The 25,897-nt window shown below is 44.2% G+C and overlaps 1 protein-coding gene across 2 annotated transcripts in view; it reads right to left on the minus strand.

Moving 5' to 3' along the window:
• Positions 1–275: 275 nt before the first annotated feature.
• The window catches only part of FAM214A (family with sequence similarity 214 member A), a 56,077-nt gene continuing 30,455 nt past the window's right edge, over positions 276–25,897 (minus strand). For both annotated transcript variants that reach the window (XM_044279665.1, XM_044279663.1), the window contains 9 exons: positions 25,378–25,503; positions 20,785–22,246; positions 18,438–18,551; positions 17,280–17,359; positions 14,261–14,366; positions 13,701–13,859; positions 3,654–3,722; positions 2,870–3,066; positions 276–832 (listed from right to left, as the gene is read on the minus strand). In XM_044279665.1, coding sequence (XP_044135600.1) covers positions 679–832; positions 2,870–3,066; positions 3,654–3,722; positions 13,701–13,859; positions 14,261–14,366; positions 17,280–17,359; positions 18,438–18,551; positions 20,785–22,246; positions 25,378–25,503 — 2,467 coding nt within the window. In that variant the 3' untranslated portion in view covers positions 276–678. The remainder of the gene's footprint in view (positions 833–2,869; positions 3,067–3,653; positions 3,723–13,700; positions 13,860–14,260; positions 14,367–17,279; positions 17,360–18,437; positions 18,552–20,784; positions 22,247–25,377; positions 25,504–25,897) is intronic.

The following is a 25,897-nucleotide window of genomic DNA, read 5'->3' on the forward strand; positions in this document are numbered from 1 at the left end:
CGGACCATGCCGATCTGGAGGGAATGGGTTAGGTTGAAAATTTGGCATGTGGGTGACATTTCAATTTTTACCTTACAGTAGAAAGGGTAGGTGCTCCCCCAGCCACAAAGCACTGAGGGAGGGGGGAAGAGGGCATCATTTAATTTTTCACCTCAGGCAGTAAAAACAGCTAGAATTGGCCCTGCATCTAAATATATTCTTCTGGCATAGCTCATAAATGTGATGTGTATGGGGGACACTGCGAAATCTATCTGTATAACAAAGTCACAACAAACTATAGATTTATATATATTTTAGAATTCAATATTACTGTCAAAAATACATTGTATGATTTCCATAGGCCTTGTGCTACATTAGAACACAGACAAAACAAATCACTGTGTAGTAAATGAAACATTAAATATTAAATAAAGAAAATAAAATAAAAGGTGTAAACACTAAACTAACAGGGAGCATCACTAATGCAGCACACACCTAGCTGAGTGGTATACATAGTAGAAAAATGCATTAGGACTATTCTTTTCCAGTCTACATGAAATACACAGAATGCACTGAGGAAAATCTCGGGAGCCGGTCCTTTTTTTTGTATTTTTTTTTTTTTAGACCAGTCACTGGTGTTAAGCTAATTATTTTTTATTTTTGCTTGCTTTGCCAAAGATTTTCTTTGCTGCCATTAACTCAGCATCTGGATGAAAACTGAGGGTTTCTTGGAGTTTCTGTGTAGGATTTCAGTTCATATGCTGCCCCACTGTCAACTTCCATGGACTTCCGAGAGAAAAGAAGTCTAACATCTTTGTGGAGGTAGATCTTTCCAGACTTTGAACTTTGGAACCTGAAAAAAAAAAAAAAAAAAAAAAATAAAAAAATATTGGAAGAATCAAGTACCACATATGTAAAACAAAAATTATAGAGCTGAGCAAAACATTTTTCCCTTCCATCTTGTGCCTTTAGCATATTTATCTCACTGAAAGGGAACTTATCACCAGGAAATTCATAGTGACTTGTAGGGCTAGTTCAGCTGAATGCAGTGAGACTTTTCACTTGGCTTCACTCTGGAGGCAAAAACCCCATCTGGACACAAAGAGGAAAGTTTATCAAGACCAGTGTAAGGGTACTTTCACACTTGCGGCAGGACGGATCCGACAAGCTGTTCACCCTGTCGGATCCGTCCTTCCGCTATTTCGCTGTGCCGCCGGAGCTTTGACCCCGTCCCTATTATAGTCAATGTGGACGGAGCTGGCGTCACGGCGAAATAGTGGAAGGACGGATCAGACAAGTGTGAAAGTAGAACAGGCTTAGTTGCCCATAGCAACCAATCAGATTCCATCTTATAATTATCCAAAGCAACTCTGAAAAATGAAAGGTGGAATCTGATTGGTTGCTATGGGCCACGAAGCCCGTTCTACTTTACACAAGTTTTGATAAATCTCCCCCAAGCAGTTTCTCCCGATACATCGTACTTTATGTCTGTGGCAAATTTGGGTCCATAAGTTTTACCTTTATTTATAAAAAATAAAATAATCCAAAATGTACCCAAATTTGATTTTCTCTGCTTTTAAAGAGGACCTTTCATGGGTTTATGTTACAAACTGGTATGCTTACAGATAGGGCGGCCTCTACAGATGCCAGCACTTTTATTTTTTTTTCTAAAATACCTCTCCGTTCCGGCGCTGTGTCTCCCACAGTTTTTTGGGCCCAGTATGTTAATTTAGAGCATCAGTACAGGGAGGAGACGGCCGGGTTTCTCAATGGGCGTCTCCTTCTCCCTGGCTGTAGCGCGGTCCAAATCGCAGAGGAGAACGTCACAGCCAGGGAGACGACGAGCTGTCCTTTCTCCCTGGCTGTGACGCTCTCCGCATGCAGTATTGTACTGCATCAAAACTGTCAGTTGCCTACAAGACCCAGACTGGGGGCTAGGTCTCATAGGCTTCCATAGATACCAGACCCTGTGGCCTTTGTAAGGCTTCCAGGTGCCACATTGGCACCGTAGGATTGTACTGCAGGAAGCCAATGGAGTTAGAAAGGGTGCCCCCTTACTCTGTAAAAATCTTATATGCCTTGGTCAGCAGTGACAGCAGCATCTAAGGGGTTAATCCACCAGCATCTGAGTTTTCAGTGATGCCAGCAGATACAGCAAGAGCCTGGCTGTCAGTAACAGCCAAGATCCTGTATTGATTGATTGGCACAGCTCCTGTGCCTGCTGAGAGCGGCGTACATATACAAAGCTCATCTTCTAGGAGTTAGACCATACACAAATGAGCAGTTAAGTGCACCAAGGGCAGGCTTAAGCCACTGTGTGCACCCGTGCTCCTCCTGCTTCCTCTGCCAACCACTCTCTCTCCTTCTCAATTGATAGGACCCCTCTCCTGGCCCTGTAGATCAAGAAGAGGGAGGGACTGGCAGAGGAAGCATAGAGTGGCTTGCACTTACCAGCTCCTTTGTATATGGATTAAAAGTACTGCTCAACCTGTGTAGTGTCTGTTCAGTCTGCGTTGCCTACCGCAGTATTTATGGTGTGCGTAGCAGAGACCGAGTAATTTCCTTTTTAGAAATCCAGCCTCACAAGTGAAAATTGCTTATTTTGTTATTTTTTTTATACTTCACAATGCCTTTTACTAATACCATGGGTCACATGAATGAAGCAATGGTTAGACCATTCATTACTATTGACTAATCTGAGGCTAGATCATTTTCCAGAGACATGGGTCTACTGCAACAGCATAAGAAAGTACAGGAGCAGAATTTCAGATACATGTATTTTAGAAAATGTTATGTAAATCAGGAAGATAGAGTATAAATCCCAATTACATTTTGAAAATAAATATACTGGAGTGGGATAAGTTTACAGAGTACGTGTACGTGGCATTACCTCAGGTGGATGAGGTAGCGGAGCGTCCGCTCTTCTGTCCTCATGATATTCTCAGGGACGGCCGCCTTCTTATCTCGTTTCACAGGAACAGAAAACGTTCTCTGCCGTAGGAATGTCTGCCGATTGGGTGGCATTTCTTGCAAGTCATATTTCACGACAAACATCTTCACCACAGTCTTGTTTGGATTAAATAAGGTCTGAAATGCAAAGCGAATGAGGCTTAATACATGATTGCAATAGAAATAAAGGAAGACCAAGCGACAGACCTAAGTGTTTTACACCATACACTATTCTCAATATAGTAAACCTCATTATTATATGATTACGGTACATATTATTTATCATAGTATAGCCTTTTAATATGGCTTTAAATAAGAAAAAACATAGAAAAAAAAAAAAAAGCCAGGTCAGTCAAGTGAAGGGGGCGTGTGCAGAGGGGGGTGTTACATAGCAGTGCTCAGATGATTCAGTCCCGCCTCTGAGTGCTCGAATTGCTCATTTGCATATGAATAAAAACACACATTTCTCTGCAACCGTTTAGCATACAGACAAAAGAAAAGGTATACTTTTAAATCAGCATGATGAGCCCTACCAGCTAGTACGTCTGGTTTAATAGGGTTGATCCTGGTACAGCATGCAGCACTACACCAGGACAAACCTAACACACCCCATCAGTAAACAATGGGATCTGCCTGACTCCTTGGTGTGTGTCATGCGAGTGATCCTGCACTGCACCAGATGTGAACAAAGCTTAAATCAGTTCAGATGACGAAACTGCACCTACCACTTGAATCGTTCCAGAAGGAGGTATGCGATATCCCCTTTTGCCAAGAGATTCCAGTGTAATGTTACCCTAAGACATTAAAAATATATATGTAAAAACTGACATACAGTATAATGTCCTTACAGTTAGACTTTCTTATATTTAACACCGTTGACAATATGGCACTAGATAGCGAGGGCTTCAGGTCTACTTTCTTTTTTTTAAATCAGATCGTATTTGATATTTTATGAAAATTGGTGAAATACAAAGGAGGAAAATAATAAGAAAAAATGTTTGAACCAAAAAGGTGGGCTTTAAACTAATGGTAGCCTGTGGATGGCATGACACTGCTATGGGGGTGGTGCCTGTGGATGGCATGACACTGCTATGGGGGTGGTGCCTGTGGATGGCATGAGACTGCTATAGGGGTAATCTGTGGATGGCATGACACTGCTATGGGGGTAATCTGTGGATGGCATGACACTGCTATGGGGGTAATCTGTGGATGGCATGACACTGCTATGGGGGTAATCTGTGGATGGCATGACACTGCTATGGGGGTAATCTGTGGATGGCATGACACTGCTATGGGGGTAATCTGTGGATGGCATGACACTGCTATGGGGGTAATCTGTAGATGGCATGACACTGCTATGGGGGTAATCTGTAGATGGCATGACACTGCTATGGGGGTAATCTGTAGATGGCATGACACTGCTATGGGGGTAATCTGTAGATGGCATGACACTGCTATGGGATGGGGGGGTTGGAAAATCTGTGGATGACAGATAAATAGCATCTTATCACAGATCCCCCCCCATAACAGTGTCAGCCACTGTGAATGACCCCCAATACAGGGGGTGGGGGCTGGCATCTACACTAGTTTTTTAATGGCAGCGGGGCCCAGTGCAGTCATTGTATTCTATTGCACTGTACCGCTCACTGTACTAATCGTATCTAATTGCAGGCAATGTGTAACTATAGAATATGTTTGATCCAGCAGCCTGTATTTACGACCATAGCAGGCAGGAGGCTGGGCGGGCGAGCATTGGCAGCGTAACTCACTACGTCACGTGCCCGTGTCACCTGCTTCATTCATTAAGTGGGCGGAGCATGCACGTGACGTAGGAAGTTACGCTGCCAGTGCCCGCCCGCCCAGCCTCCTGCGGTCGTAAGTACAGGCTGCTGGATCAAACATATTCTGTAGTTAAACATCGCCTGCAGTTACCGTAGATACAATTAGTACAGTGAGCGGGGCCCGGTGCAATAGAATACAGTGACTGCATCAAACCCCGCTGCCATTACAAAACTAGATGCCGGCCCCCAGCCCCTCCTCCCTGATACACACGCCAGCCGCGCTGTGCAGCATGCGGTCGTCGGTGTTTCAGTGTAAGCGGCAGCATTTGCCCCAGAGTGCGTCTTATAGGGCGAAAAATACGGTACCTCTGATATACAAATCTCTCCAATTGTGTTAAGGTATGAACGTTCTCTACTTATTCTTTTACTTTTGGGGGATTTGGAGCAATCCAATAATATGCTATTAATTTCCTTGCTTGATACAGTATACGGTACGTAAAATAGCTATTCTTCTCTCTGAAGTTACAGGCAATGTTCCAACATACAGTACAGACGAAAATTTTGGATACTCCTTCTCATTCAAAGAGTTTTCTTTATTTTCATGACTATGAAAATTGTAGATTCACACTGAAGGCATCAAAACTATGAATTAACACATGTGGAATTATATACATAACAAAAAAGTGTGAAACAACTGAAAATATGTCATATTCTAGGTTCTTCAAAGTAGCCGCCTTTTGCTTTGATTACTGCTTTGCACACTCTTGGCATTCTCTTGATGAGCTTCAAGAGGTAGTCATCTGAAATGGTTTTCACTTCATAGGTGTGCCCTGTCAGGTTTATTAAGTGGGATGTCTTGCCTTATAAATTGGGTTTGGACCATCAGTTGCGTAGTGGAGAAGTCAGGTGGATACACAGCTGATAGTCCTACTGAATAGACTGTTAGAATTTGTATTATGGCAAGAAAAAAGCAGCTAAGTAAAGAAAAACGAGTGGCCATAATTACTTTAAGAAATGAAGGTCAGTCAGTCCGAAAAATTGTGAAAACTTTGAAAGTGTCCCCAAGTGCAGTCACAAAAACCATCAAGCGCTACAAAGAAACTGGCTCACATGCGGACCGCCCCAGGAAAGGAAGACCAAGAGTCACCTCTGCTGCGGAGGATAAGTTCATCCGAGTCACCAGCCTTAGAAATCGCAGGTTAACTGTCACGGCTGAGGATGGGGAAAACCCTCAGCCGTGCGGTGCCTGGAGATGGAAGGGTTGTCACTTGGCCAGAACCACAGAATTAGGGAGCAGGTCACCTCCTAGCGCTTCCCTAATCTGACCCTGACTCCTAGCTGCATGGGCCGCCCTTAAAAGGTAGGAGGGCCCATACTCAGGAACCTCGGATCCCTACTGACCCTCCGTCGTTCCCTGAGCTAGGAGCTGAGTAGACAGCCCGTTCCTCCAAGACACGGAGAAACAGGAGCCTAATGAGGCCAAGCTACAAAGGAAACAGAAACACCTTATGGCAGTGACAGGCAAACGCAATCAACACAACACTCACCTGCCACAGACAACACAACCAGGAACCCATGTGCAGGTGCTGTTTGTTCAGGACACCAACAAAGACAGCACACACAGACATCACACAGGGACCCGGACCATAAGCTGCAATAATACAGAAACCCCACACACACACCTAGATAACACCGAATAACAAAGTTTTATGACCAGAAGGGAGGCCCCCACTGGTAGATGGTAAAGTAACCAGGAGGATGTCTCCAGCAAGCATGGCTAAAGCACCCTCTCTGACTACTGCCTTACACTGAGGCTTTATAGGCCTAAGAGGCCACACCCAACGGTCAGACACACCCAGTGACTCTGGGAAGGGAGTTAACCCTTCCAGCACCAGGGAAGGGAAAACACCACTTAAAGGGGAAGTGCACACAATACATAAAACCAAGTGCACACATACACAGATATCACACACAACCGCATGCACAGCATACCAAGCTGCCAAGACACAGCTCAGACTGCTATGCTGCCACATCCATACTGTTGCCAGCGGCAACCACAGGTGAGGCAAATACCACAGCCCTCACCTGTGATTGACAACCAAACCAAAGACCGCTGACAACCGCATGCGGTTCAGGAGTCACGACCATACCCATGGCCGTGACATTAACAGAAGCTCAGATTAGAGACCAGGTCAATGCCACACAAAGTTCTAGCCGCAGACACATCTCTAGAACAACTGTTATAAGGAGACTGTGTGAATCAGGCCTTCATGGTAGAATATCTGCTAGGAAACCACTGCTAAGGACAGGCAACAAGCAGAAGAGACTTGTTTGGGCTAAAGAACACAAGGAATGGACATTAGACCAGTGGAAATCTGTGCTTTGGTCTGATGAGTCCAAATTTGAGATCTTTGGTTCCAACCACCGTCTCTTTGTGCGACGCAGAAAAGGTGAACAGATGGACTCTACATGCCTGGTTCCCACCGTGAAGCATGGAGGAGGAGGTGATGGTGTGGGGGTTCTTTGCTGGTGACACTGTTGAGGATTTATTCAAAATTGAAGGCATACTGAACCAGCATGGCTACCACAGCATCTTGCAGCGGCATGCTATTCCATCCGGTTTGCGTTTAGTTGGACCATCATTTATTTTTCAACAGGACAATGACCCCAAACACACCTCCAGGCTGTGTAAGGGCTATTTGACAATGAAGGAGAGTGACGGGGTGCTGCGCCAGATGACCTGGCTTCCACAGTCACCGGACCTGAACCCAATCGAGAGGGTTTGGGGTGAACTGGACCGCAGAGTGAAGGCAAAAGGGCCAACAAGTGCTAAGCATCTCTGGGAACTCCTTCAAGACTGTTGGAAGTCCATTTCAGGTGACTACCTCTTGAAGCTCATCAAGAGAATGCCAAGAGTGTGCAAAGCAGTAATCAAAGCAAAAAGGTGGCTACTTTGAAGAACCTAGAATATGACATATGTTCAGTTGTTTCACACTTTTTTGTTATGTATATAATTCCACATGTGTTAATTCATAGTTTTGATGCCTTCAGTGTGAATCTACAATTTTCATAGTCATAAAAATAAAGAAAACTCTTTGAATGAGAAGGAGTGTCCAAACTTTTGGTCTGTACTGTATCCCAATACACATATCAAGGCTGACATATTTATTTTTATGCAAAACACATTGCTTATAAAGTCAAAAACATCTGCCCAGTATCTTCTCAGTCATGGACAGTTCCACATAAGGTGGATTAGGTCAGCATTAGGTGTCCCACATCTCGGGCAACCATCATCCTCCCGATAACCCATTTTCTTCATTACTATAGGAGTTCTGTATACTCTATGGAGTCTCACTTACTGCCACTACAGGGAAGTCCTCTAACACTTTGTCCCACGGTTTCACTGTTAGGTCAGCAACATCTCGTTGCCACTTGTCATGTAATTGCAATATTTTGTTTTGTATTGAGCCGCCATAAGACTCCAATAGTGAAGTGAAATTACTCCATTAGTATACCCATGTGAAGTAGTAAGATCTATAATAAAATGTTTTGCATCAGGAGCTATCGCCCCTTGCTGCTCCTGTGTGTTTATGGCATGTCTTATCTGTAGGTAAACATAGAAAAGGGACTTGGGCAGTTCAAATTCTTGTTGCAACTGGGCATATCCTAATAGTTGACAGACACGGCAGAGTCCATTTCTTTCCCATATTTGAGCACTTTACACTTTATCCAATTCCCCATTCATGTGACTGGGCCATATCGGAGTAAACTTTGTATACCCAGAAATGCCAGCTAGTTTTCTAGTTTTCCACCATACTTTATGTTTTGTGCGTAACAGTCAGTATTGATCCCCTTTCCTATAGAAGGTTCCGTCTTCCAGGGATGCCATTAGGCATTTTCTATTACGGTACTGTACAATCCTCCCAGCTGTGTTAGTCCTATCCTCATCTCCCCAGCCTCCAACATGCTGCAGTTGGGCCGCCAAGTAATATATCCATGGGTCCGGGACATTAAGTCCACCTTGGGTTTTTGGTCTTCAAAGTGTAGTGAACTTTCCATCTAAATTTATCTAGCAGCGGTACCAAATTCTAATTTTCAAACTCCTGGTTGTTGGCTGATACCTGGATGCCCAAATATTTAAAGGATGTAACTTCTTGTAGGCCTGCTGTAAGATTAGCATCTATCCTTACATTTTTACAGTGGCATCAACACAGACTTCGTCCAAATTAATGACCAAGCCAGATAACCCACCAAAGCTATTTATAAATTGACATGGCCTCTGGAAGAGAGGAATTACACTCATCTAGGAGTAGCAACAAGATAAAGACCCATATTGAAAACCTCGTACTGCAACCGCCTTTCTGAGGCCCTCTGCCAGGGATTCCACCACCATAGCGAACAACAAGGGTGACATCCTTGTCTAGTCCCTCTGTGTAACATAAAATGAATCTGAAAGTCTGCCGTTCACTCGAATTCTGGCTGTGGGACAAGCATTCAGTAACCGTATCCACTTAATGAACTCGGGCTCAAACCCCATCGTCTTGAGCACCATCACCAGGTTTCGCCATTCCACGCTGTCAAATGCTTTAGCCGCGTCAAGAGACGTGACCGCAAGTGCCCAGGGGCGGCGTTCACTTCGTTGGAGCCCAGGCTGCTCTGCCTCATTTGCTCATATCCCTGCCTCTGCCCCTGCCCACCCTTCTCTTCCCGTGCATCCTCTTTCTTTCCCAGCGAGATCCCACGCCTGCGCTCTCCCTCGCTGGGCCGGGGCGTGTGCACGGCATCACTGTAGCTGTAAAGGAAATGGAAGCGGCAGTGAGAGATATGTCCAATAATAAAGCTCCAGGGAAAGATGGACTGCCAGTGGAAATTTATAAAACCTATGCCTCAATATTATTGCCCAAAACCAGGGCAGACTGCACGCTTCCAGAGACCAAACCAGGGCAGACTTCCACGCTTCCAGAGACCAAAAGATCCCAGGATCTTTTGGTCTCTGGCTTACCCCGTAGGACAGTCGTGACGTCACGCCGCTCGTCCCGGAACCCTGCACCATCACAGCTCCCTCGCGTGCGCGCCAGCTACCGGCCGGGGCGACGTACACGCTCTGAGGTTGAGCAGGAAGAAATTCTTTGAAGAAGCGCTGCGCAAGCTACCGTATCCTGTCACCATACCCGACAGTCGCTAGACAACCACCGATCAAAACCCCACACAGGTACAAGGTAAATCACTAAACTAAATTTAAATTCCAGCGCTGGTACCGAACATTAGTTTGTTCACTCCCATTACTAGAGTAACAGGAGTAGTGTTTCTCCTGTGGATTCCTCAATCTCCAAAAATCTAACAAGGAGGCTTCGTTCAGTAGCCTCCCAAACGTGGTGACCTCTCCAGCTGTAAATTGTACGGACCTACCCATCTTATCCATGGCTGGGCATATCACATTATTGAAATCACCAAGCATTATTGTGGGTACGTCCGGTAGGTCAGTGATAAAAGATGACTTTCCTGATTACCAGCGGTGAATAAGGTGGAGGGATGTAGACCCCAATTATAGTACAGAGGTTGTAAAGAGTCTACCGTATAAATGTATAGCCCTTCGATATTCATAGAAATAAAGCATTTGAATGTGTAAGAATGCTCACTCCTCTCGCATATGTGGAATATGTGGCATGGAAACATTGCCCTAACCACTAGGGATTGAGTAAATGGGTCTGATCCGGCATTAGATCAAGGGCTGGTAGGGTTTCATACTATCTATAATGGCTCTTCTTTTATTGGTATCTTTAACCCCTCTAACATTCCAACTCAAAAATCTCACCCAGCTAGTCATATCGTTCCCGTAGTATTATTGATGCATCCATATCCCTTCTCATGGTCCGTAGCACATGTATGGCTCCACAAGACAAGACCCCTTTTCCCATAGCTGCAGATCCCGAGGTATCAACCCTAAACTTTCCCACAACAGTGCCTCTACTAAGGCAGTAAACAGTTCAAAGCTAAGAGTGCTGGCTTCCCCAACAGGCCCCCGCAAAAACACCTATGCCTAGGACCACGGGATTAAATAACACCTGCTGACGAGACCAGCGATATCTGGTTAGCTAACCTACCAGAGAGAGGTGGCGTTCACAGAACGGATAACTATAACACCGTATTAACACTGAACAGTAACTATATATTCTCTAATATCAAGGCCAGTTGTGTCCTAGCTTCCCACACCTCCCCCGGTTGGGATTTACATAGTACTATTTTATGACATAATATCCCCACTGTAATCTCTTAGTATTCTAACATCCTGAGTATAATTAGACTATTATGACAGACATTCTACGCATTATTAAATTCCTGCACAGGCACACTCGCAGACATTCTCACTCATCTGGTATGTCCATGTTGCTTGTGGTTGAGTATAGTAACTATATCTCATTCTTCTTGATATCTTTCCTCACGCAGCTGCCGCTCATGTTGATCCAGCAATCTCAACGCTTTTCTTGAATCCTCAAAAAAAAAATTGTATTTCCTAGGGCGACCACTCTCAATTTTGCTGGCGTCGCTTTCTATCAAGGAATCTTGCTCTTCTTTTCTGCACCTCCAGGGAATAATCAGGGAAGAATGACACCTTGTGGCCATTGATGGAAAGCTCAGGTAGCGCTCTAACTTTTCTGAGAATAATATCCCGATCCCTATAATGAAGTATTTTCATGAGCACGGGTCTTGGTGGTGTACCCGGTGGTAGCAGGCGAGTAGGGACCCTGTGGGCACGTTCAATCGCAAATAATGGGGTTAAGGTCTCCACGCCTATCTGTTCTTTCACCCAAGCCTCAAAAAATTCTCTGGAATTTTCCCCCTCCACTTTCTTAGGCACTCCTACCAGTCTGACATTGTTCCGGAGTAGCCGATTTTCAAGATCATCTTGCTTGGCCACTCTTGAGTCCAATCTTCTTGCATGTTCTAAAACATCTCTTTTAAGAGGTGGTATGGCATCCTCCACATCTCCCATGCGGTCTTCCAGGGCAGTTGTACGCTCAGCCAGCCTTTTCAGGTCATGTCTAACTATTGTGAAGTCTTCCTTTATTAGCCACCACTTGCACCGCGAGTCCATTCAGCGACTTGCCACATTTGGCTATAGTCTTCATAACATCTTTGAGAGTTGGCTCTTCTGAGTCAGACTCTCGGGCCTCAGGCTCCATTTCTGCATCACATGGTTGTAAGTGCCTGATATCTATTCGGCCCCTGCTCCTTCACCTTCTGATTCCAGGCCATTATCATCTAGTGGGTGCGACCGTTTTTCAGAGGTCACTGTTGTGTGGGTTGTTGTGGCTGAGTGGGCGTATTTTCTAAGCCTGGCCACAGCATCACGCTGGATTTCCACTGCGCAGTCCAGGAGTAGCTGATCCGGCGCCATCTTGGTTATCGCTGACCGCTGCTCTAGGTCATGGCGGACAGATGACGATATTGCCAGACACCGGAGTAGTCCTTGTAATAGCAGGAGCACAGCGAGTGCCTTTATAGCGGGATTATTCAGGTTTCTCAGGAAACCTAGCTAGCCACACACCCCTTTCATGTCTACTTTTAGCCACACATGGTAATTAAAAAATAAAATAAAAATTGTTGCAAGACCTGAATATTTCCCTATGGAGTGAAAACTATGGCGATTCCTTATAATCATAAGAACTTCAGCCACAATGGAAATTCTTGGGACTGTCATGCAACTTTTCTCCCTCACAAAGCAAAAAAACAAAAACAAAAAAACAACACCACACAACTGCAATGGAGGATGTCCTATAAGACAATCATATGTTTATTATCTTAACTTGCAATTTGTAAAACTTCCCCCTTTTTTATTTGTAGTTCAAAAGAAAATGTGTATATAAATTCTAAACTGAAATAATTTTTCCATACAATTCTAATAAACAGCTAAAGAAAATTCACTATAGATGGATCTATGGCCATGATTTACCAAGGCTGTCATCTAGTATGCCAAGGGGCGCGTGCCTCTTAATCTTGGTGCATGTCTGAACTGCACCCGACTCCGAAATCTACACCATCCCGAAGCTGGTGTACATTTAAAATATAATTTATGACGGTTTTTAGCTTAAATTCTAGTAAATAAATGATGGGTGAAAAAAAATGTGCAGTTTTTACAAGTTTTTGCTACTAAAAAAGTGACATGCACCCTATTTGTTTTTAGAGAATTTTTTTTTTTAAAAAGAGCAGCTCATGACACATCAGGCCCTATATATTTGCATGCAGTTTATATGCAACATCCTGCAAAAGTTATCTATTCCTAGATGCAAAATTGTCATTAAAAAGGGGTTGTCCCACGAAAAATATTCCAGTTTTCAAACCAGCACCTGGATCTGAATACTTTTGTAATTGCATGTAATTAAAAATTTTGTATCGCTACTGAGTTATTCAATTTAAATGTATCGGTATAGCGCCACCTGCTGTTTGTTTTATTTCTTAGTCCTGCTCACTGAGAAGGCCGCACATGCTCAGTTTCATCCTTCATCTGCCTCCTGAGCTGTGATAGCGAGAGCTTGGACACGCCCCCTGAGCTGCAGCAGAAAAGACCCTCCCCTCGAGCTGTCAGCTTGATATAAATCTAGCAGAATAATGTGAGGTACAGGACTGGTTCTAGCTTTGTTAGAAAGAGGGTGACATGTACTATAGGATGTCTGGATTTTATATATATATAGGATTTTCATTTTTGACATTATTTATGGGATAACCTCTTTAAGGCTTGTTTTTACAATTGCGTTGACAGATCCAGCAGGCTGACGGAATGTCGTCCGGCCCCATTAACTATAATGGGGTCCGGCAAAGATGCTGAGAATCGGCTGAACAAATACCGTTGCACATATAGTTTTTTGTCCCCCGATTCCAGGCATTCCATGACGGAACTGCCTAGAGGCCTGTACCGGTGGTGTGAAACAAGCCTTAGACAAAATAGCCTACACACACGGCAAAAATCACCAAAAATATTTTCTGTCTTACCATGTAAGGGGAAGGAGCATTGTCCTCTGAAACACTGAAGAAAGAAACTCTGACAGGCAATGTCATGTGAGTTGGACAGAATATTCCACTTGCTCCAACATCTGCTGTGAAACCCTTAACTGTGCCAAGAGGTTCTAACCGATAATTCAAGACCGACTCCTGAAAAGTCATGACAGGTAAAGAAAATGTGAGTAAGAAAAGCAACTAAAAAATGGTTATAAAGTGACATACAAGTAGAAAACCTCTACTATGAACTACAACATTTCATAGATAAAAGGGCTTATTCAGCTTCAGTTGTCTGTAATGGTCTCTGCGCTAAGAGATCCATCTTATGTACAGAAGAACTGAATTCAAGCAGTAAGATCTGTCACACACCAACCATCGGGTTCCATCATGGCGTCTGTCATTTTACTCAAAAATAGCACCGCATGTCATGCAACTTTTTGTGGTCATATGTGATGGAATCTGCAACAAAGCCTGCACAGCAGATGTGAACAGCGTCTAAGGCTATCAAAACAGTTATACAGTGTTGATGAAGATCGAAGATTAAAACTACATACCTCAAAGTTTCCAAGAAGGCTCAGACAAGGAGTCGGCGGGGCACTGCAACTCAGCTGTCTGTCCGTGTCCTCTGCACCTTCTTCTGTTCTCTCACAGTGACTTTGTCTGTTGAAAAGGAAATGGACAGCTCAGCCTCAAGTACAGAAAATCAACAGATTCTAAACAATTATTTAAAGGGGTTGGCCACTTTCTGCCTACTTGTGCCCAATGCATATGTAAGATGACAATATGGCACTTACTAATATAACCCCTGTTGATATTTTCTTCCAATTTATAAGCCATGTCCCCTTGTTGAGTAAATTCTCTGTACTGTTTGCATAGAGGTCCTGTCCATAAGATGGCCGCTGGAGGGTCATGTGACCGGACATCACTCCATTCAAATACAGTGCAGCTGTACTAAACTCCCAACAGTGCAAGCGCATAGGGTGGGTTTTGAATGGAGAAGGCTAATTGTTTTCCTGGTCAAATGACCCTCCATCAGCGGCCATCTTATGGACAGGACCTCCATGGGATGTCTCCTTCATTCAGACACACTACACCTACTCTAAAATCACACCAGAACAAGTGCAGACGACAGGTGCAGTGTATCTGAATGGAGGAGACTTCACATGGAGGAGATTTGCCTGGTCACATGACCCTCCTTCAGCAGCCATCTTATGGAGAGGACCTCATGTGGGACAGCACAAAAGACTTAGCTAACATGGGGGCATACCTTATGCAATATAGAAAATGGTGCAGAACTTCAACAAAGACTATATTAGTAAGTGCCATATAATCATCGTACAGACACATTGGTCAGGGGAATTTCAGTTTAAAGGATCTGACATGAGAAGATGCCAGGCTCTAGAAAGATATGAGCACTTTACAGAGTCAGGTTCATAACAGCGGCACACTGTACAACTAGGATTGCCAGCCTTTATGGCCTCCCTGATCAGAGGTAAAACCTGCAGAATGAGTTAGGACTCAAAAATTATTTATTTTAACCTTTAATTGACTTTGTATAGCTGCAAACAGTACACGCACAAAGCCCCCCCGTTTGTACACCTCACTCCATATGAATGTTATGTTAGGGCTCTTTCACATCTGCGTTATAGTCTTCCGGCATAGAGTTCCGTCGTCGGGGCTCTATGCCGGAAGAATACTGATCAGGATTATCCTAATGCATTCTGAATGGACAGTCCGTCCTTCAGGATGCATCAGGATGTCTTCCGTTCCAGAACGGAACGTTTTTTGGCCGCAGCAAATAGCGCAGCATGCTGCGCTTTTTGCTCCGGCCAAAAATCCGGAACACTTGCCGCAAGGCCGAATCCGGAATGAATGCCCATTGAAAGGCATTGATCCGGATCCGGCCTTAAGCTAAACGTCGTTTCGGCGCATTGCCGGATGCGACGTTTAGCTTTTTCTGAATGGTTACCATGGCTGCCGGGATGCTAAAGTCCTGGCAGCCATGGTAAAGTGTAGTGGGGAGCGGGGAGCAGCATACTTACCATCCGTGCGGCTCCCGAGGGCGCTCCAGAGTGACGTCAGGGCGCCCCAGGCGCATGGATGACGTGATCGCATGGATCACATGATCCATGCGCATGGGGCGCTCTGACGTCACTCTGGAGCGCCCCGGGAGCCGCGCGGACTGTAAGTATGCCGCTCCCCCGCTCCCCACTACTACTATGGCAACCAGGACTTTAATAGCGTCCTGGCTGCCATAGTAACACTGAAAGCATTTTGAAGACGGATCCGTCTTCAAATCCTTTCAGTACACTTGCGTTTTTCCGGATCCGGCGTGTAATTCCGGCAAGTGGAGTACACGCCGGATCCGGACAACGCAAGTGTGAAAGAGGCCTTAGAATGTATATAGCAAGTGCTAACCCTTTCTAATATCATCTATCTTAAAAGGTGACCAATAAGAGCTGCTACAGAACATGAGGGAGACCAATAATAGAAGCTCAATGTGGAGTCTCCACGGACAGGTTTCTCGTTGCAGTTCTGGAAGCCAAAATCAGGAGTGGATCATACAAGAGAAAGTATGAAGGACAGATACAACTTTTCATTTTTTCACTCCTGGCTTTGGCTTCCAAAACCACATAAGGAAACCCAATCATGTAGCCGTAACTTATCACCCACCTACTCCACCCAAAAGGCCTCTCAGTAGAAAAATGTGATGCTGTATATAAAATAGTGAATAATGTAATTAATCACACCATTTTAAATGGGTTTTCATTGGAGTCATGCGTTTCATGAAGACAACCCCTTGTCTTAACCACTGTTAGGACATATGCGGTCATAAAGGAGATGCTCTGCTCAGAACCTCATTCTACGAGCCAGAACCTAGAGCAGCTCTGAACAAATGTCTCCTGCAGACTCAAGGTATCATGGTCTTTAAAAGGATGACCATCCATCTGAACGGCTGACATATAATAGTATAGCCCCCCTGAAACAGGCTCTACAAGGGAAATTTGGGGCAGGCCAAGACTACTGCTGTGAGCAGAACCTCAGAAGCCACTTTTGGTGAAGGTCATCTTATTCTGCCCTAAAGCTAAAATGGATCCCAGACCAGTGACAGGGAGGGAACGAAGCCTTTGTACATTATACAGGTGAAACTCGAAAAATTTGAATATAGTGCAAAAGTACATTTATTTCAGTAATGCAGCTTAAAATTAGAATATTGTGAAAAGGTTCAGTATTTTAGGGCTCAAAGTGTCACACTCTAGTCAGCTAATTAATCTATACCCCCGGAGCAAAGGGGACCTGAGATTGTGACTTTGGGGTTTCATAAGCTGTAAGCCATAATCATCCAAATAAAAGCCTGAAATATCTTGCTTCGCATGTAACGAGTCTGAATCTATCTCATATATTAGTTTCACCTTTTAAGTTGCATTACTGAAATAAATGTACTCAGCAGGATATTCAAATTTCTCGAGTTTCATCTGTATATGGAAACAGCTGCAGTTACTCTGCCAACAAAATCCACATAACATGTACTAGCTAAAGACGGAAGGTGAACACACCAAAGATAATAAATACCTCTTTGAGGATAAACCTTTTAATTGCAGTAAGGAAGTGTCCAGATCAAAACACCCCGACTGTGTTTTTCTCTGTGGTACCTAGGTAAAGAAATACAGTTGTTCGTTAGGTAGTGCACTCTGAAGGGCGGACATGTCCTCTCTCCTGAACCTTATATTTTAACAATCTCCGTAATGGTGGCTCTAGATGTCAGAACCTCATACAATGTTTGATGTCAAGTGCCCAGTATGAACACTGGAGAATAAGCCACCCCTACCGTGCCCAGTTCATAGAACGGTGAGATGTTTGGGCACTACACATTTCTTTTATAGTATAAAAGTATGCTGGCCAAGCAACCGACAGTCTGTCACCATCGCTGGTCCAGCATTCATCCAAGCATCAGAGCTGGACCCAAGTGACTAAACCAGTGGTACTAGACATCACTACAATGGAGATACCTTCAGGATTTGCAATTCCTGAGTTAATTTCTGACTGCTTAGACAGTCTGATACTGTCACAATGTATGAAGAACCGTATTGCTAGTGAGGCTGTGGACCATAAGGTTTTCCACCGTAAGGAAAAGTCAAGTTCCAAGATTAAGTCCTTGTGCACACGACTGTATAATGTCTTCATTGTGCTATTAGAACAGACAGCACACAGACCCATACAAGTCAATGGGGCCATGGATACATCTGATCAGGTTTTTTTCTTGGATCCATGTTCACTGCAGGTCCTATTCTGGTCCGTATTTCTAGATGAGAATAGTCTTTCAATAGATCAAAAAATAATAATAAAAAAAAACAAAAAAACGCACATTGAAGCCACCAGTCTTCAAAGGATCTTTTTTTGGCACGCAAACTGTCGTGTGCACAAGATCTTATCAGAGGTGGACTGGGAACTTAAAGTGGTCCTGGGAAAAAAAAAAAAAAGAAAATTGGCCCCATTTTGTAGCAGGTCCAAATTCACAGAAGGCGGAGCAACACAAGTAGGCGGGGTCAACAATAGGGCATCAGCCCACCGGGAAATTTTCTTGTAGGGTCTATGGCCAAACTGCCCCTGGACCTTATACCATTTGCAAAAAATTATACAATATTCCCCCGTGAGGACTACCAAATGAGGCACAATCTCTGATAAAGCTGTGCAGGTTGTAGGGAAAATCTAAAATACAAAAACACTTACCGGACTGGAAAGTAAAGGTAAACCTGTGCAGGGGTGAAAGGCCTTGGTAGAGATCCCATCAAGAGAGTGAAAACCCCTTTTCTTCCAATTTGAGGGTCGCAGATGCACAGACTTCTAGGAACATACAAGACAGCCTGTCATACAGCATGCATTACACAATGACAATGGCTTCAGATTAGTAAACCTAGATTCTAGCAGTGGGATGGGATACAGAATAAAAGGTAATCTATATACAGAGCTATATCTGTCTTTTACATCTCCTCTTGTATGAGCGTTCATTTGTTCTGGCCAGCCAAACGCTTCTTTAGCCGCCATCTATTCCTCCCGACCTCCCCATGCAAATCAGTTTTGTTTTCTGTTTTTCTGGCCAAACAAATGGTGAAGACAACACGGATGTGAACTTAGACCATTTTGAGTACAGATGAGAGAATTTCATATTTAGAAATTCGTTCACGCTTTGTTTACTGGTATAAGCTGAATTGCGTTGGAGTCAGTTACCACGGACCATAACGCAATTCTATGACGGAATGCATAAGGAAATGGCTTTAGAGGCATTCCGTTATTTATTCTGTCATAATAGAAGTCTATGGGCTGCAAAACGGATCCGTCCCGTTTTTCGTTATGAACATCGCTCTCCTGCATAACGGAAATGGGACGGTTATTCCATTATGCATTCAGTCATCGAATTGCATTATGGTCCGTGGAAACGGAATCCATAACGCAATTCAGCTTTTACCAGTAAACGTTCATAACCTGAAATTCGCTCATCTCTAATTGTGAGCAAAGCTAGGCTCTCACCAGCGACCTCCTTATCAAACCATTTACATAGCTGGAGTTCACCTGATTAAAACTGTTTTTTTGTTGCTCCAAGGCTCTGCTCCAGAGTTATGATATTTCCTAATATACAAAATTAGGTGGACAACAAGAGTCACAGGAGTCACACTTGCCCCTATTGCTCCAAAGTTCCGCTTTTTCTTATGGCCAGCCCCTCCTTCAGTGCTTTGGTTGACAGGGCCAGCAGCAGGAGAGGAACGACAGGGTGCAACCAGAGAGACTGATGCCCTTTTGCACATAACGTGTAATTGGTATATTAGGGAAAAGTATCAGACCTCAGGAACGGAGCCTCAGATCAACAAAAGCAAAACGGCGTTTGAATCAGGAGATCCACAGCTGAGTCTATGCAAATAGATGGATAGAAGCTCGCTGATGACACCTACAGCTCTTATGCAGACATATGTGTCTCCATGGTGACAGGCTACAAACAATCCTTTGTAGTCTGATGTTGCAGTTATACTTCCTTCAACCAAATTCTTACCAACTGAGGGTCCATTTATACGTCCATGGTGTTTTGCAGATCCGTAATACACCAGGCCGGCACACCCCAAAGAACTGCCTATTCTTGTCCACAATTGCGGACAAGAATAGGACATGTTCTATTTTTGCAGGGCCGTGCTCCGGAAATGAGGATGCGGAGAGCACATAGTATGCTCTCCGCATCTCTTCCCACCCCATAGAGAATTAATGGGTTTCGCACCCGTTCCCGATATTGCAGAACGGATGCGGACGTGTGAATGGACCCCGACACTGGGTAGGTTAGCAAGAAGTTAAGGACAATACGATTTCAAAAACTAGACTACACAAAAGCTGTTAGTAGTCTGTTACCATGGGAACAGATGTCTGTATAGGAGATGTAGCCACAAAACATTGCATGTGTTAGGCACCTAAGTAACAGCGATAGTGGAACTACCCTTTAATATATATAAAGTTTCTTGTATCTGTAGCTTTACATCAAAGGTATTGTCCAGGTGTTTAATACTGATAACCTACCGTCATGATAGGTTATTAATATCAGATCGGTGAAGGTCCCTGCAGCCCCTCTGATCAGCTGTTTGAGAAGGCTGCTGCACACCGATGAGCGCTGCAGCCTCATCAAAGCATCGTTCACTGGACAGCAGTTGTGCTTAGTATTATAGCTCAGTCCTTCTTACCTGAATGGGACTGGGCTGCGCCTAGGCCAGGGATGGGCAAATTGCCTAAAGCCATCAGCCTACAGCAGGGCATGATGGGATTTGTAGTTTTACAACAGCTGGAGAGCCGCAGTTTGCCCATCACTGGCCTAGGCCATAGTATTAATGAATGTGACATCACTGGCCTAGGAGGGGCAGTGGCACTCCACTGAGTGCCATGGCCTCTTCAAACAGCGAGGGTGCCGAGATTTAGACCCACAAGTTCACATATCAATGGCCTTTCCTGAAAAAATCTTGGACAACCCCTTTAATACATGGTATGCATTTGCTGGATAACCAATCTAAACTAGAGTTTATTATTATTATTTTTTTTTACGTACTGCTTGATCTGTATTCTTTAACCTCTCACATCGGAGACAACTTCCGATACTTCTCCCCTGTTCTTGTGCACCACAGTCACATTTTGCTGGATCCTCATTCTCGTCACGAGTTGTTTTCTGCTTGTCCTGGGTCTCTTTGGCTTTCTGACTGTCTCTGTCCTTTGAAACATAGTTTTCAATGCTGTGAAGTTGGTTGCTATGATCAGACCCTTGTGCTTTCCTTGTGTTACTCTCTGTACATTTAGACTCGAGTGTTTGAGAAACCCCGCAGGTTTTATACGCCACAACATGTCGTGCGCAGTTTTTGCGGTTATCATAATGGACACAGTCACTACTTCTATTTTCCGTGGAGCTGGTTTGTTTGTTGTTGGCAGTATGGATGTTCGGGGTGCTATGATTCGACAGATGATGCAACGTTCCTTTACTAATGTACTTTTCAGTCTGTTCGCTGTATTTTAAGTCTTCTCTCTCAGGAGACATGAATACATTTTCCTTGCTGGACAATGAGAAAGCTGGTGGGGTGTGTTTGTTTACTGCAGGCTGAAATGTTTTCGAAATGGGTTCATGGGCTTGAACTAAAAAAAGTTTCCGTCTAGCTTGTGGTTTTGGTGAAGTTCTATCATCAGGACTAGGTCGGGAGGAAGTTATGGGCGTTTCTGAAGCAGCTTTTAGTTTTCGGTCACCGGTTTCAGGGGTCAGAGTCAAATCTGAAGCAGAACATCGGACAGGTGTTTCAATCTTATTGAAGTTTTCATCTTCACATGGGTTTCGGAATATTTTGCAGCTTAAAGCGTTAGGGTCATGCATTTTAAAGGAGCGACCGGTTATGTGTGACACTGTCTGATCACACTGCAGCAAATGCTGTGCAATTCTTGCTATGACCTCCTGCCGTTCCTGAATTAGGGAGCCTATTAATGGATTGGTCTCTGTTGGCTGGTGTAGGGGGGAGATGTTGGGCATGTCAACCAAAGATAATGATTTGAAGTTTCTGACAGGTGACTCTTGTAGGGATGTTTTAGGATCACTTATACTGAAACATTCAATCTTCGATGGTGATGTACCAAGGTCACAGCTATTGCCACATCCAGAAATTAACTTTGCGTTCCTACCAGGAAGAGTAAGATTCATGCTAAGACTTGTTCTAGCCTGCGGTAGTCCTTCAGATCCAACAGTCCATGTCTGCTTGCTACACGTATGCTGACAACTGGGCACACTTTGCTGGCCGCTCTCTTGATGATCTCGAGATGGAGGACCAATCTGCTCATGTGAAGAAAACCGCTTTTCATAGAAGCCAAGATTACTGTGGATGCTACAATTCAACACTGGATAACTGGATTGTCTAGGCAAAGACTGGACGCTGACTTTCAAGGCAACATTGTGAGAGACGTTGGGAACAGGAAACACATGTTCAGTTGGTGAATGAGTAAAATTCCACTGTAGTTCACCGTCTGCTGCACTCACTCTGTAGAAAAGAAAGAAAACAGAAGAGACTGAAAATGGGCACTCAGCTTAGCACAGGGGAAATCTAGACAAAACGTATATTAAAGGAAAACGCAGGATCAGCTGTGGACAGGGCCTCAAACCTTGGCTCTGGGGGCCGCGTGCAGCCCGTGGGTTGAGCACCCCTGGTGTAGAGGTTCTCAAATTCCCCATGGTTACTCAGTAGATTGCATTTTATAGTCCAGCGCTTCTCAAACTCTGAGACTGGCACCTTCCAGTTCTGAGGAGCAATACTTCTCACAATTCAACTTCCTTCTTAAGGCAGAAGAGACAGGAGCATGGAAAAGGAGAAGTACTGCAGTGATGGGGGCTGTTACTGGGATATTTACACGTCCCCCTATTGCATAATTGTCCATTGATAGTAAAGCCTAGGTGTCAAAGTTTAGCTATTCAAGGCAAAATTGCAAAGTTATTGGAAATACAATGCCTTGATAAAGTATTCATACCCCTTTAAACTTTTCCACATTTTGTTACACCCACAAACTTAATGTATTTTATTGGGATTTTGTGTGATAGACCAGCCCAATAGCAAGTATGTGTGAAGTGAAAAGAAAATGATACAAGTTTTTCAAAATTGTTAATAAATAAAAATCTGGTGTGCATTTGTTTTCAGCCCTCTGTACTCCGATACACCTAAATAAAGTTCAATGTGACAAATTGCCTTCAGAGGTCACCTAATTAGTAAATACAGTCCGCCTGTGTGTTTTTTATTGTCAGTATATCTACAACTGTTCTGTGAAGGTCTCAGAGGTTTGTTAGAGAACATTAGTTTTCATGATGTTGTTTGATCACTAAGGAACACACCAGACAGGTCAGAGATAAAGTTGCTCAGAAGTGTAAAGCAACATCTCACGAAGCAGAGTTCAATCCTTGTTTTCTGTGGGGCAAGTGGAACTTTGTAATGGCACCATTTAATATTGCATATAATGCAAAAATTGATTTGGAGCCCCCCCAACCCACTAAAATTCCACCATAGCTTTTGGGTTCCGCTTTTACGGCATTCCCTATGCTGCGGCCCACAAATTGCGTGCTGCAATGCACAAACACCGACCGTGGGGCAGCCGCAGCGGATTGCGGACCCATTCACTTTAATGGGTCCGCGATCCGCCCGTTCCGCAAAAAGATAGGACATGTTTTATCTTTTTGTGAAACGGACGTACGGGACGAAACCCCACGGAAGCACTCCGGAGTGCTTCCGTGGGTTTCCGTCCCGCATCTCCGGATTTGCGGACCCATTGAAGTGAATGGGTCCGCATCTGTGATGCGCAAATGCACACGGGACGGCGCCCGTGTATTGCGGATCCGCAATATGGCAACGGGCAGCACACGTTCGTGTGCAGCAGGCCCAAGGGAGCCATGTGGGCCCTCTGAAGCGCCCCACTCCTGGGGAAAGAGTGCTTAGATCCCGTGGTCACAACTGACCACAGCATCTGAGGTCTACTGGGTAAAAACCCCTACATGTATGGCAGAGGTTCTTAAGGGTTAATAACAAATCAGACATGAGTGTAGATATCTTTATTGTGGATTGTGTAAGCAATTTGTCCCCAATGTGACATTTAAAGTTGTCATGTGCAAGTCAAAGATAAGGAGACTGCGCTTCAGCTGTTGAGAAATGCAAAACGGAGAAAACCACTACTTCCTGCTAACAGGTCTTTTGCCATACGGTTTGATAAAAATCTTAACTCAAGTGTGAACTGAAAGTTACTGTGAAATTAAATCAAAACTTATGAAGAATTAGTTTACAGTCACAAAACATGTTAGGAAACTGTCCATAAGTGCATTTGTACATGGCAGCGTAGATGACATGAATTTAGTGCATTTTTTTTGCCCCAAATCCACACGCGTAAGGCTGCGTTCACATCACTGGTGAACTTTTTATGGCAGGCTGTTCCAGATTTTCTGGATTCACTAGGTCAACGCCAGATCCCCAATTACTAGAGATCCAGGCGGTGATCTGGACATACGATTTTTTTTTTGTCCGGCCAACAACTTGCACTTATGTCGGATCAGGCTGCCTGATAGTCTCTGATGGAGATGTGATGCAACCTTAGAGTAGAGTACTTTCACACTTGCGGCAGAGGATTCCTGCCCGATCCGTCAACACGGACGCAAACTGATGGCATTTGTCAGACAGGTCCGGATCAGTCTGACAAATGCATTGAAATACCGTATCCGTCTCTCCGGTGTCATCCAGAAAAAAGGATCCGGTATAAAGGTTTTTTTTGCATTTTGAAAGGTCTGTGCATGCGCAGACGGGAAAGCCGGATCCATTTTGCCAGAACACTAACCCTAAGTTCACACCTGAGCGTTTTACAGCGCGTTCAAACGCGCTGTAAAACGCTCAAGACATGAAAAGCAATGCTTCCCTATGGGAATGGTTCACACCTGGGCGTTTTACAGCGCGTACGAACGCGCTGTAAAACGCCCGACGCTCAAACAAGTACTTGAGCTTCTTTGGGGCGTTTTGACGCGCGTTTGTGGCCATAGGACACTGCAGTCAATCACACAAACGCGCGTCAAACGCGCGTTTACTATTACAAAAAACGCGCATAAAAACGCGCGACAAAAACGCGCGTTTGAGAAACGCTCAGGTGTGAAAGCAGGGTTAATGCCGGATCCGGCACGAATAAACTTCAATGTAAATTAATGCTGGATCCGGCATTCCGGCAAGTGATCAGTATTTTTGGCCAGAGAGAAAACTGCAGCAGGCTGAGGTATTTTCTCCGTCCAAAAAATGTAAGAGGGACTGAACTGATGCGTCCTGAACGGAATGCTCTCCAATCAGAATGCATTAGGATAAAACTGATCTTTTTTTTTTCCAGTATTGAGCCCCGAGGATAGAACTCAATATCGGAAAACAAAAACGCTAGTGTGAAAGTGCCCTTACTTGCAGATTTTGATAGATCTGCTCCAGATCTCACCCTTTACATTGCAATGGGTGGAATCTGCAGACCAGAAAGCCTCTGCAAATCTACCAGTAATCTTCCTCTAAACAAATCTGCCTTATACAGATGACACGGATGGGATATAGTCTTCTTAATGCGATTTCCAGAATTGGCTAGCTTTAATTTAAAGAGAGAGATACCAGCTCACCGGTAGATAATGTTACGCGGCACAGCTCCATGAGAAACACTTAACCAGGCGCTTAGCTGAGAAAAGAAGACAAATGAACGGACAGCCAACAGGAGAGTCTTCTCTTCGATGAAACGGTCTCCACTCCTGCAGATAAAAAAAAAAAAAAAAAGCATGAATGAAAGGAAGAACTTATGTTTAGATTGTAGATTTTTTTAAATCTTATTTTCTGTACGAGATTATGGGGGTCAGCCATCTTGCTTGCGCTGCTGCTCTGTTAACAGCAGCTCATAGATATGCTTTACAGCAGCACCTGGCTCATACAACGTGTAGTCTAAGGAGGACTCTTCTATGGGAGAGTGTTCTGGGCACTCTGACCTATGAAAGATTCATTGTGCAGGGAGGGGCAGGAGGGAAGCCAAGCTCATCGCCCATCACCAATGGTGTGAATCTATATTATCTGCCGCTGGCTTTATAATACAGTTACTCCTTGTAATCCTGCTTGTGATGATAATGAGATTACTACTGAGAAGTCATCTCT

The sequence above is a fragment of the Bufo gargarizans genome, chromosome 2 (genome assembly GCF_014858855.1).
Source record: "Bufo gargarizans isolate SCDJY-AF-19 chromosome 2, ASM1485885v1, whole genome shotgun sequence".
In the NCBI taxonomy this organism is placed as follows: domain Eukaryota; kingdom Metazoa; phylum Chordata; class Amphibia; order Anura; family Bufonidae; genus Bufo; species Bufo gargarizans.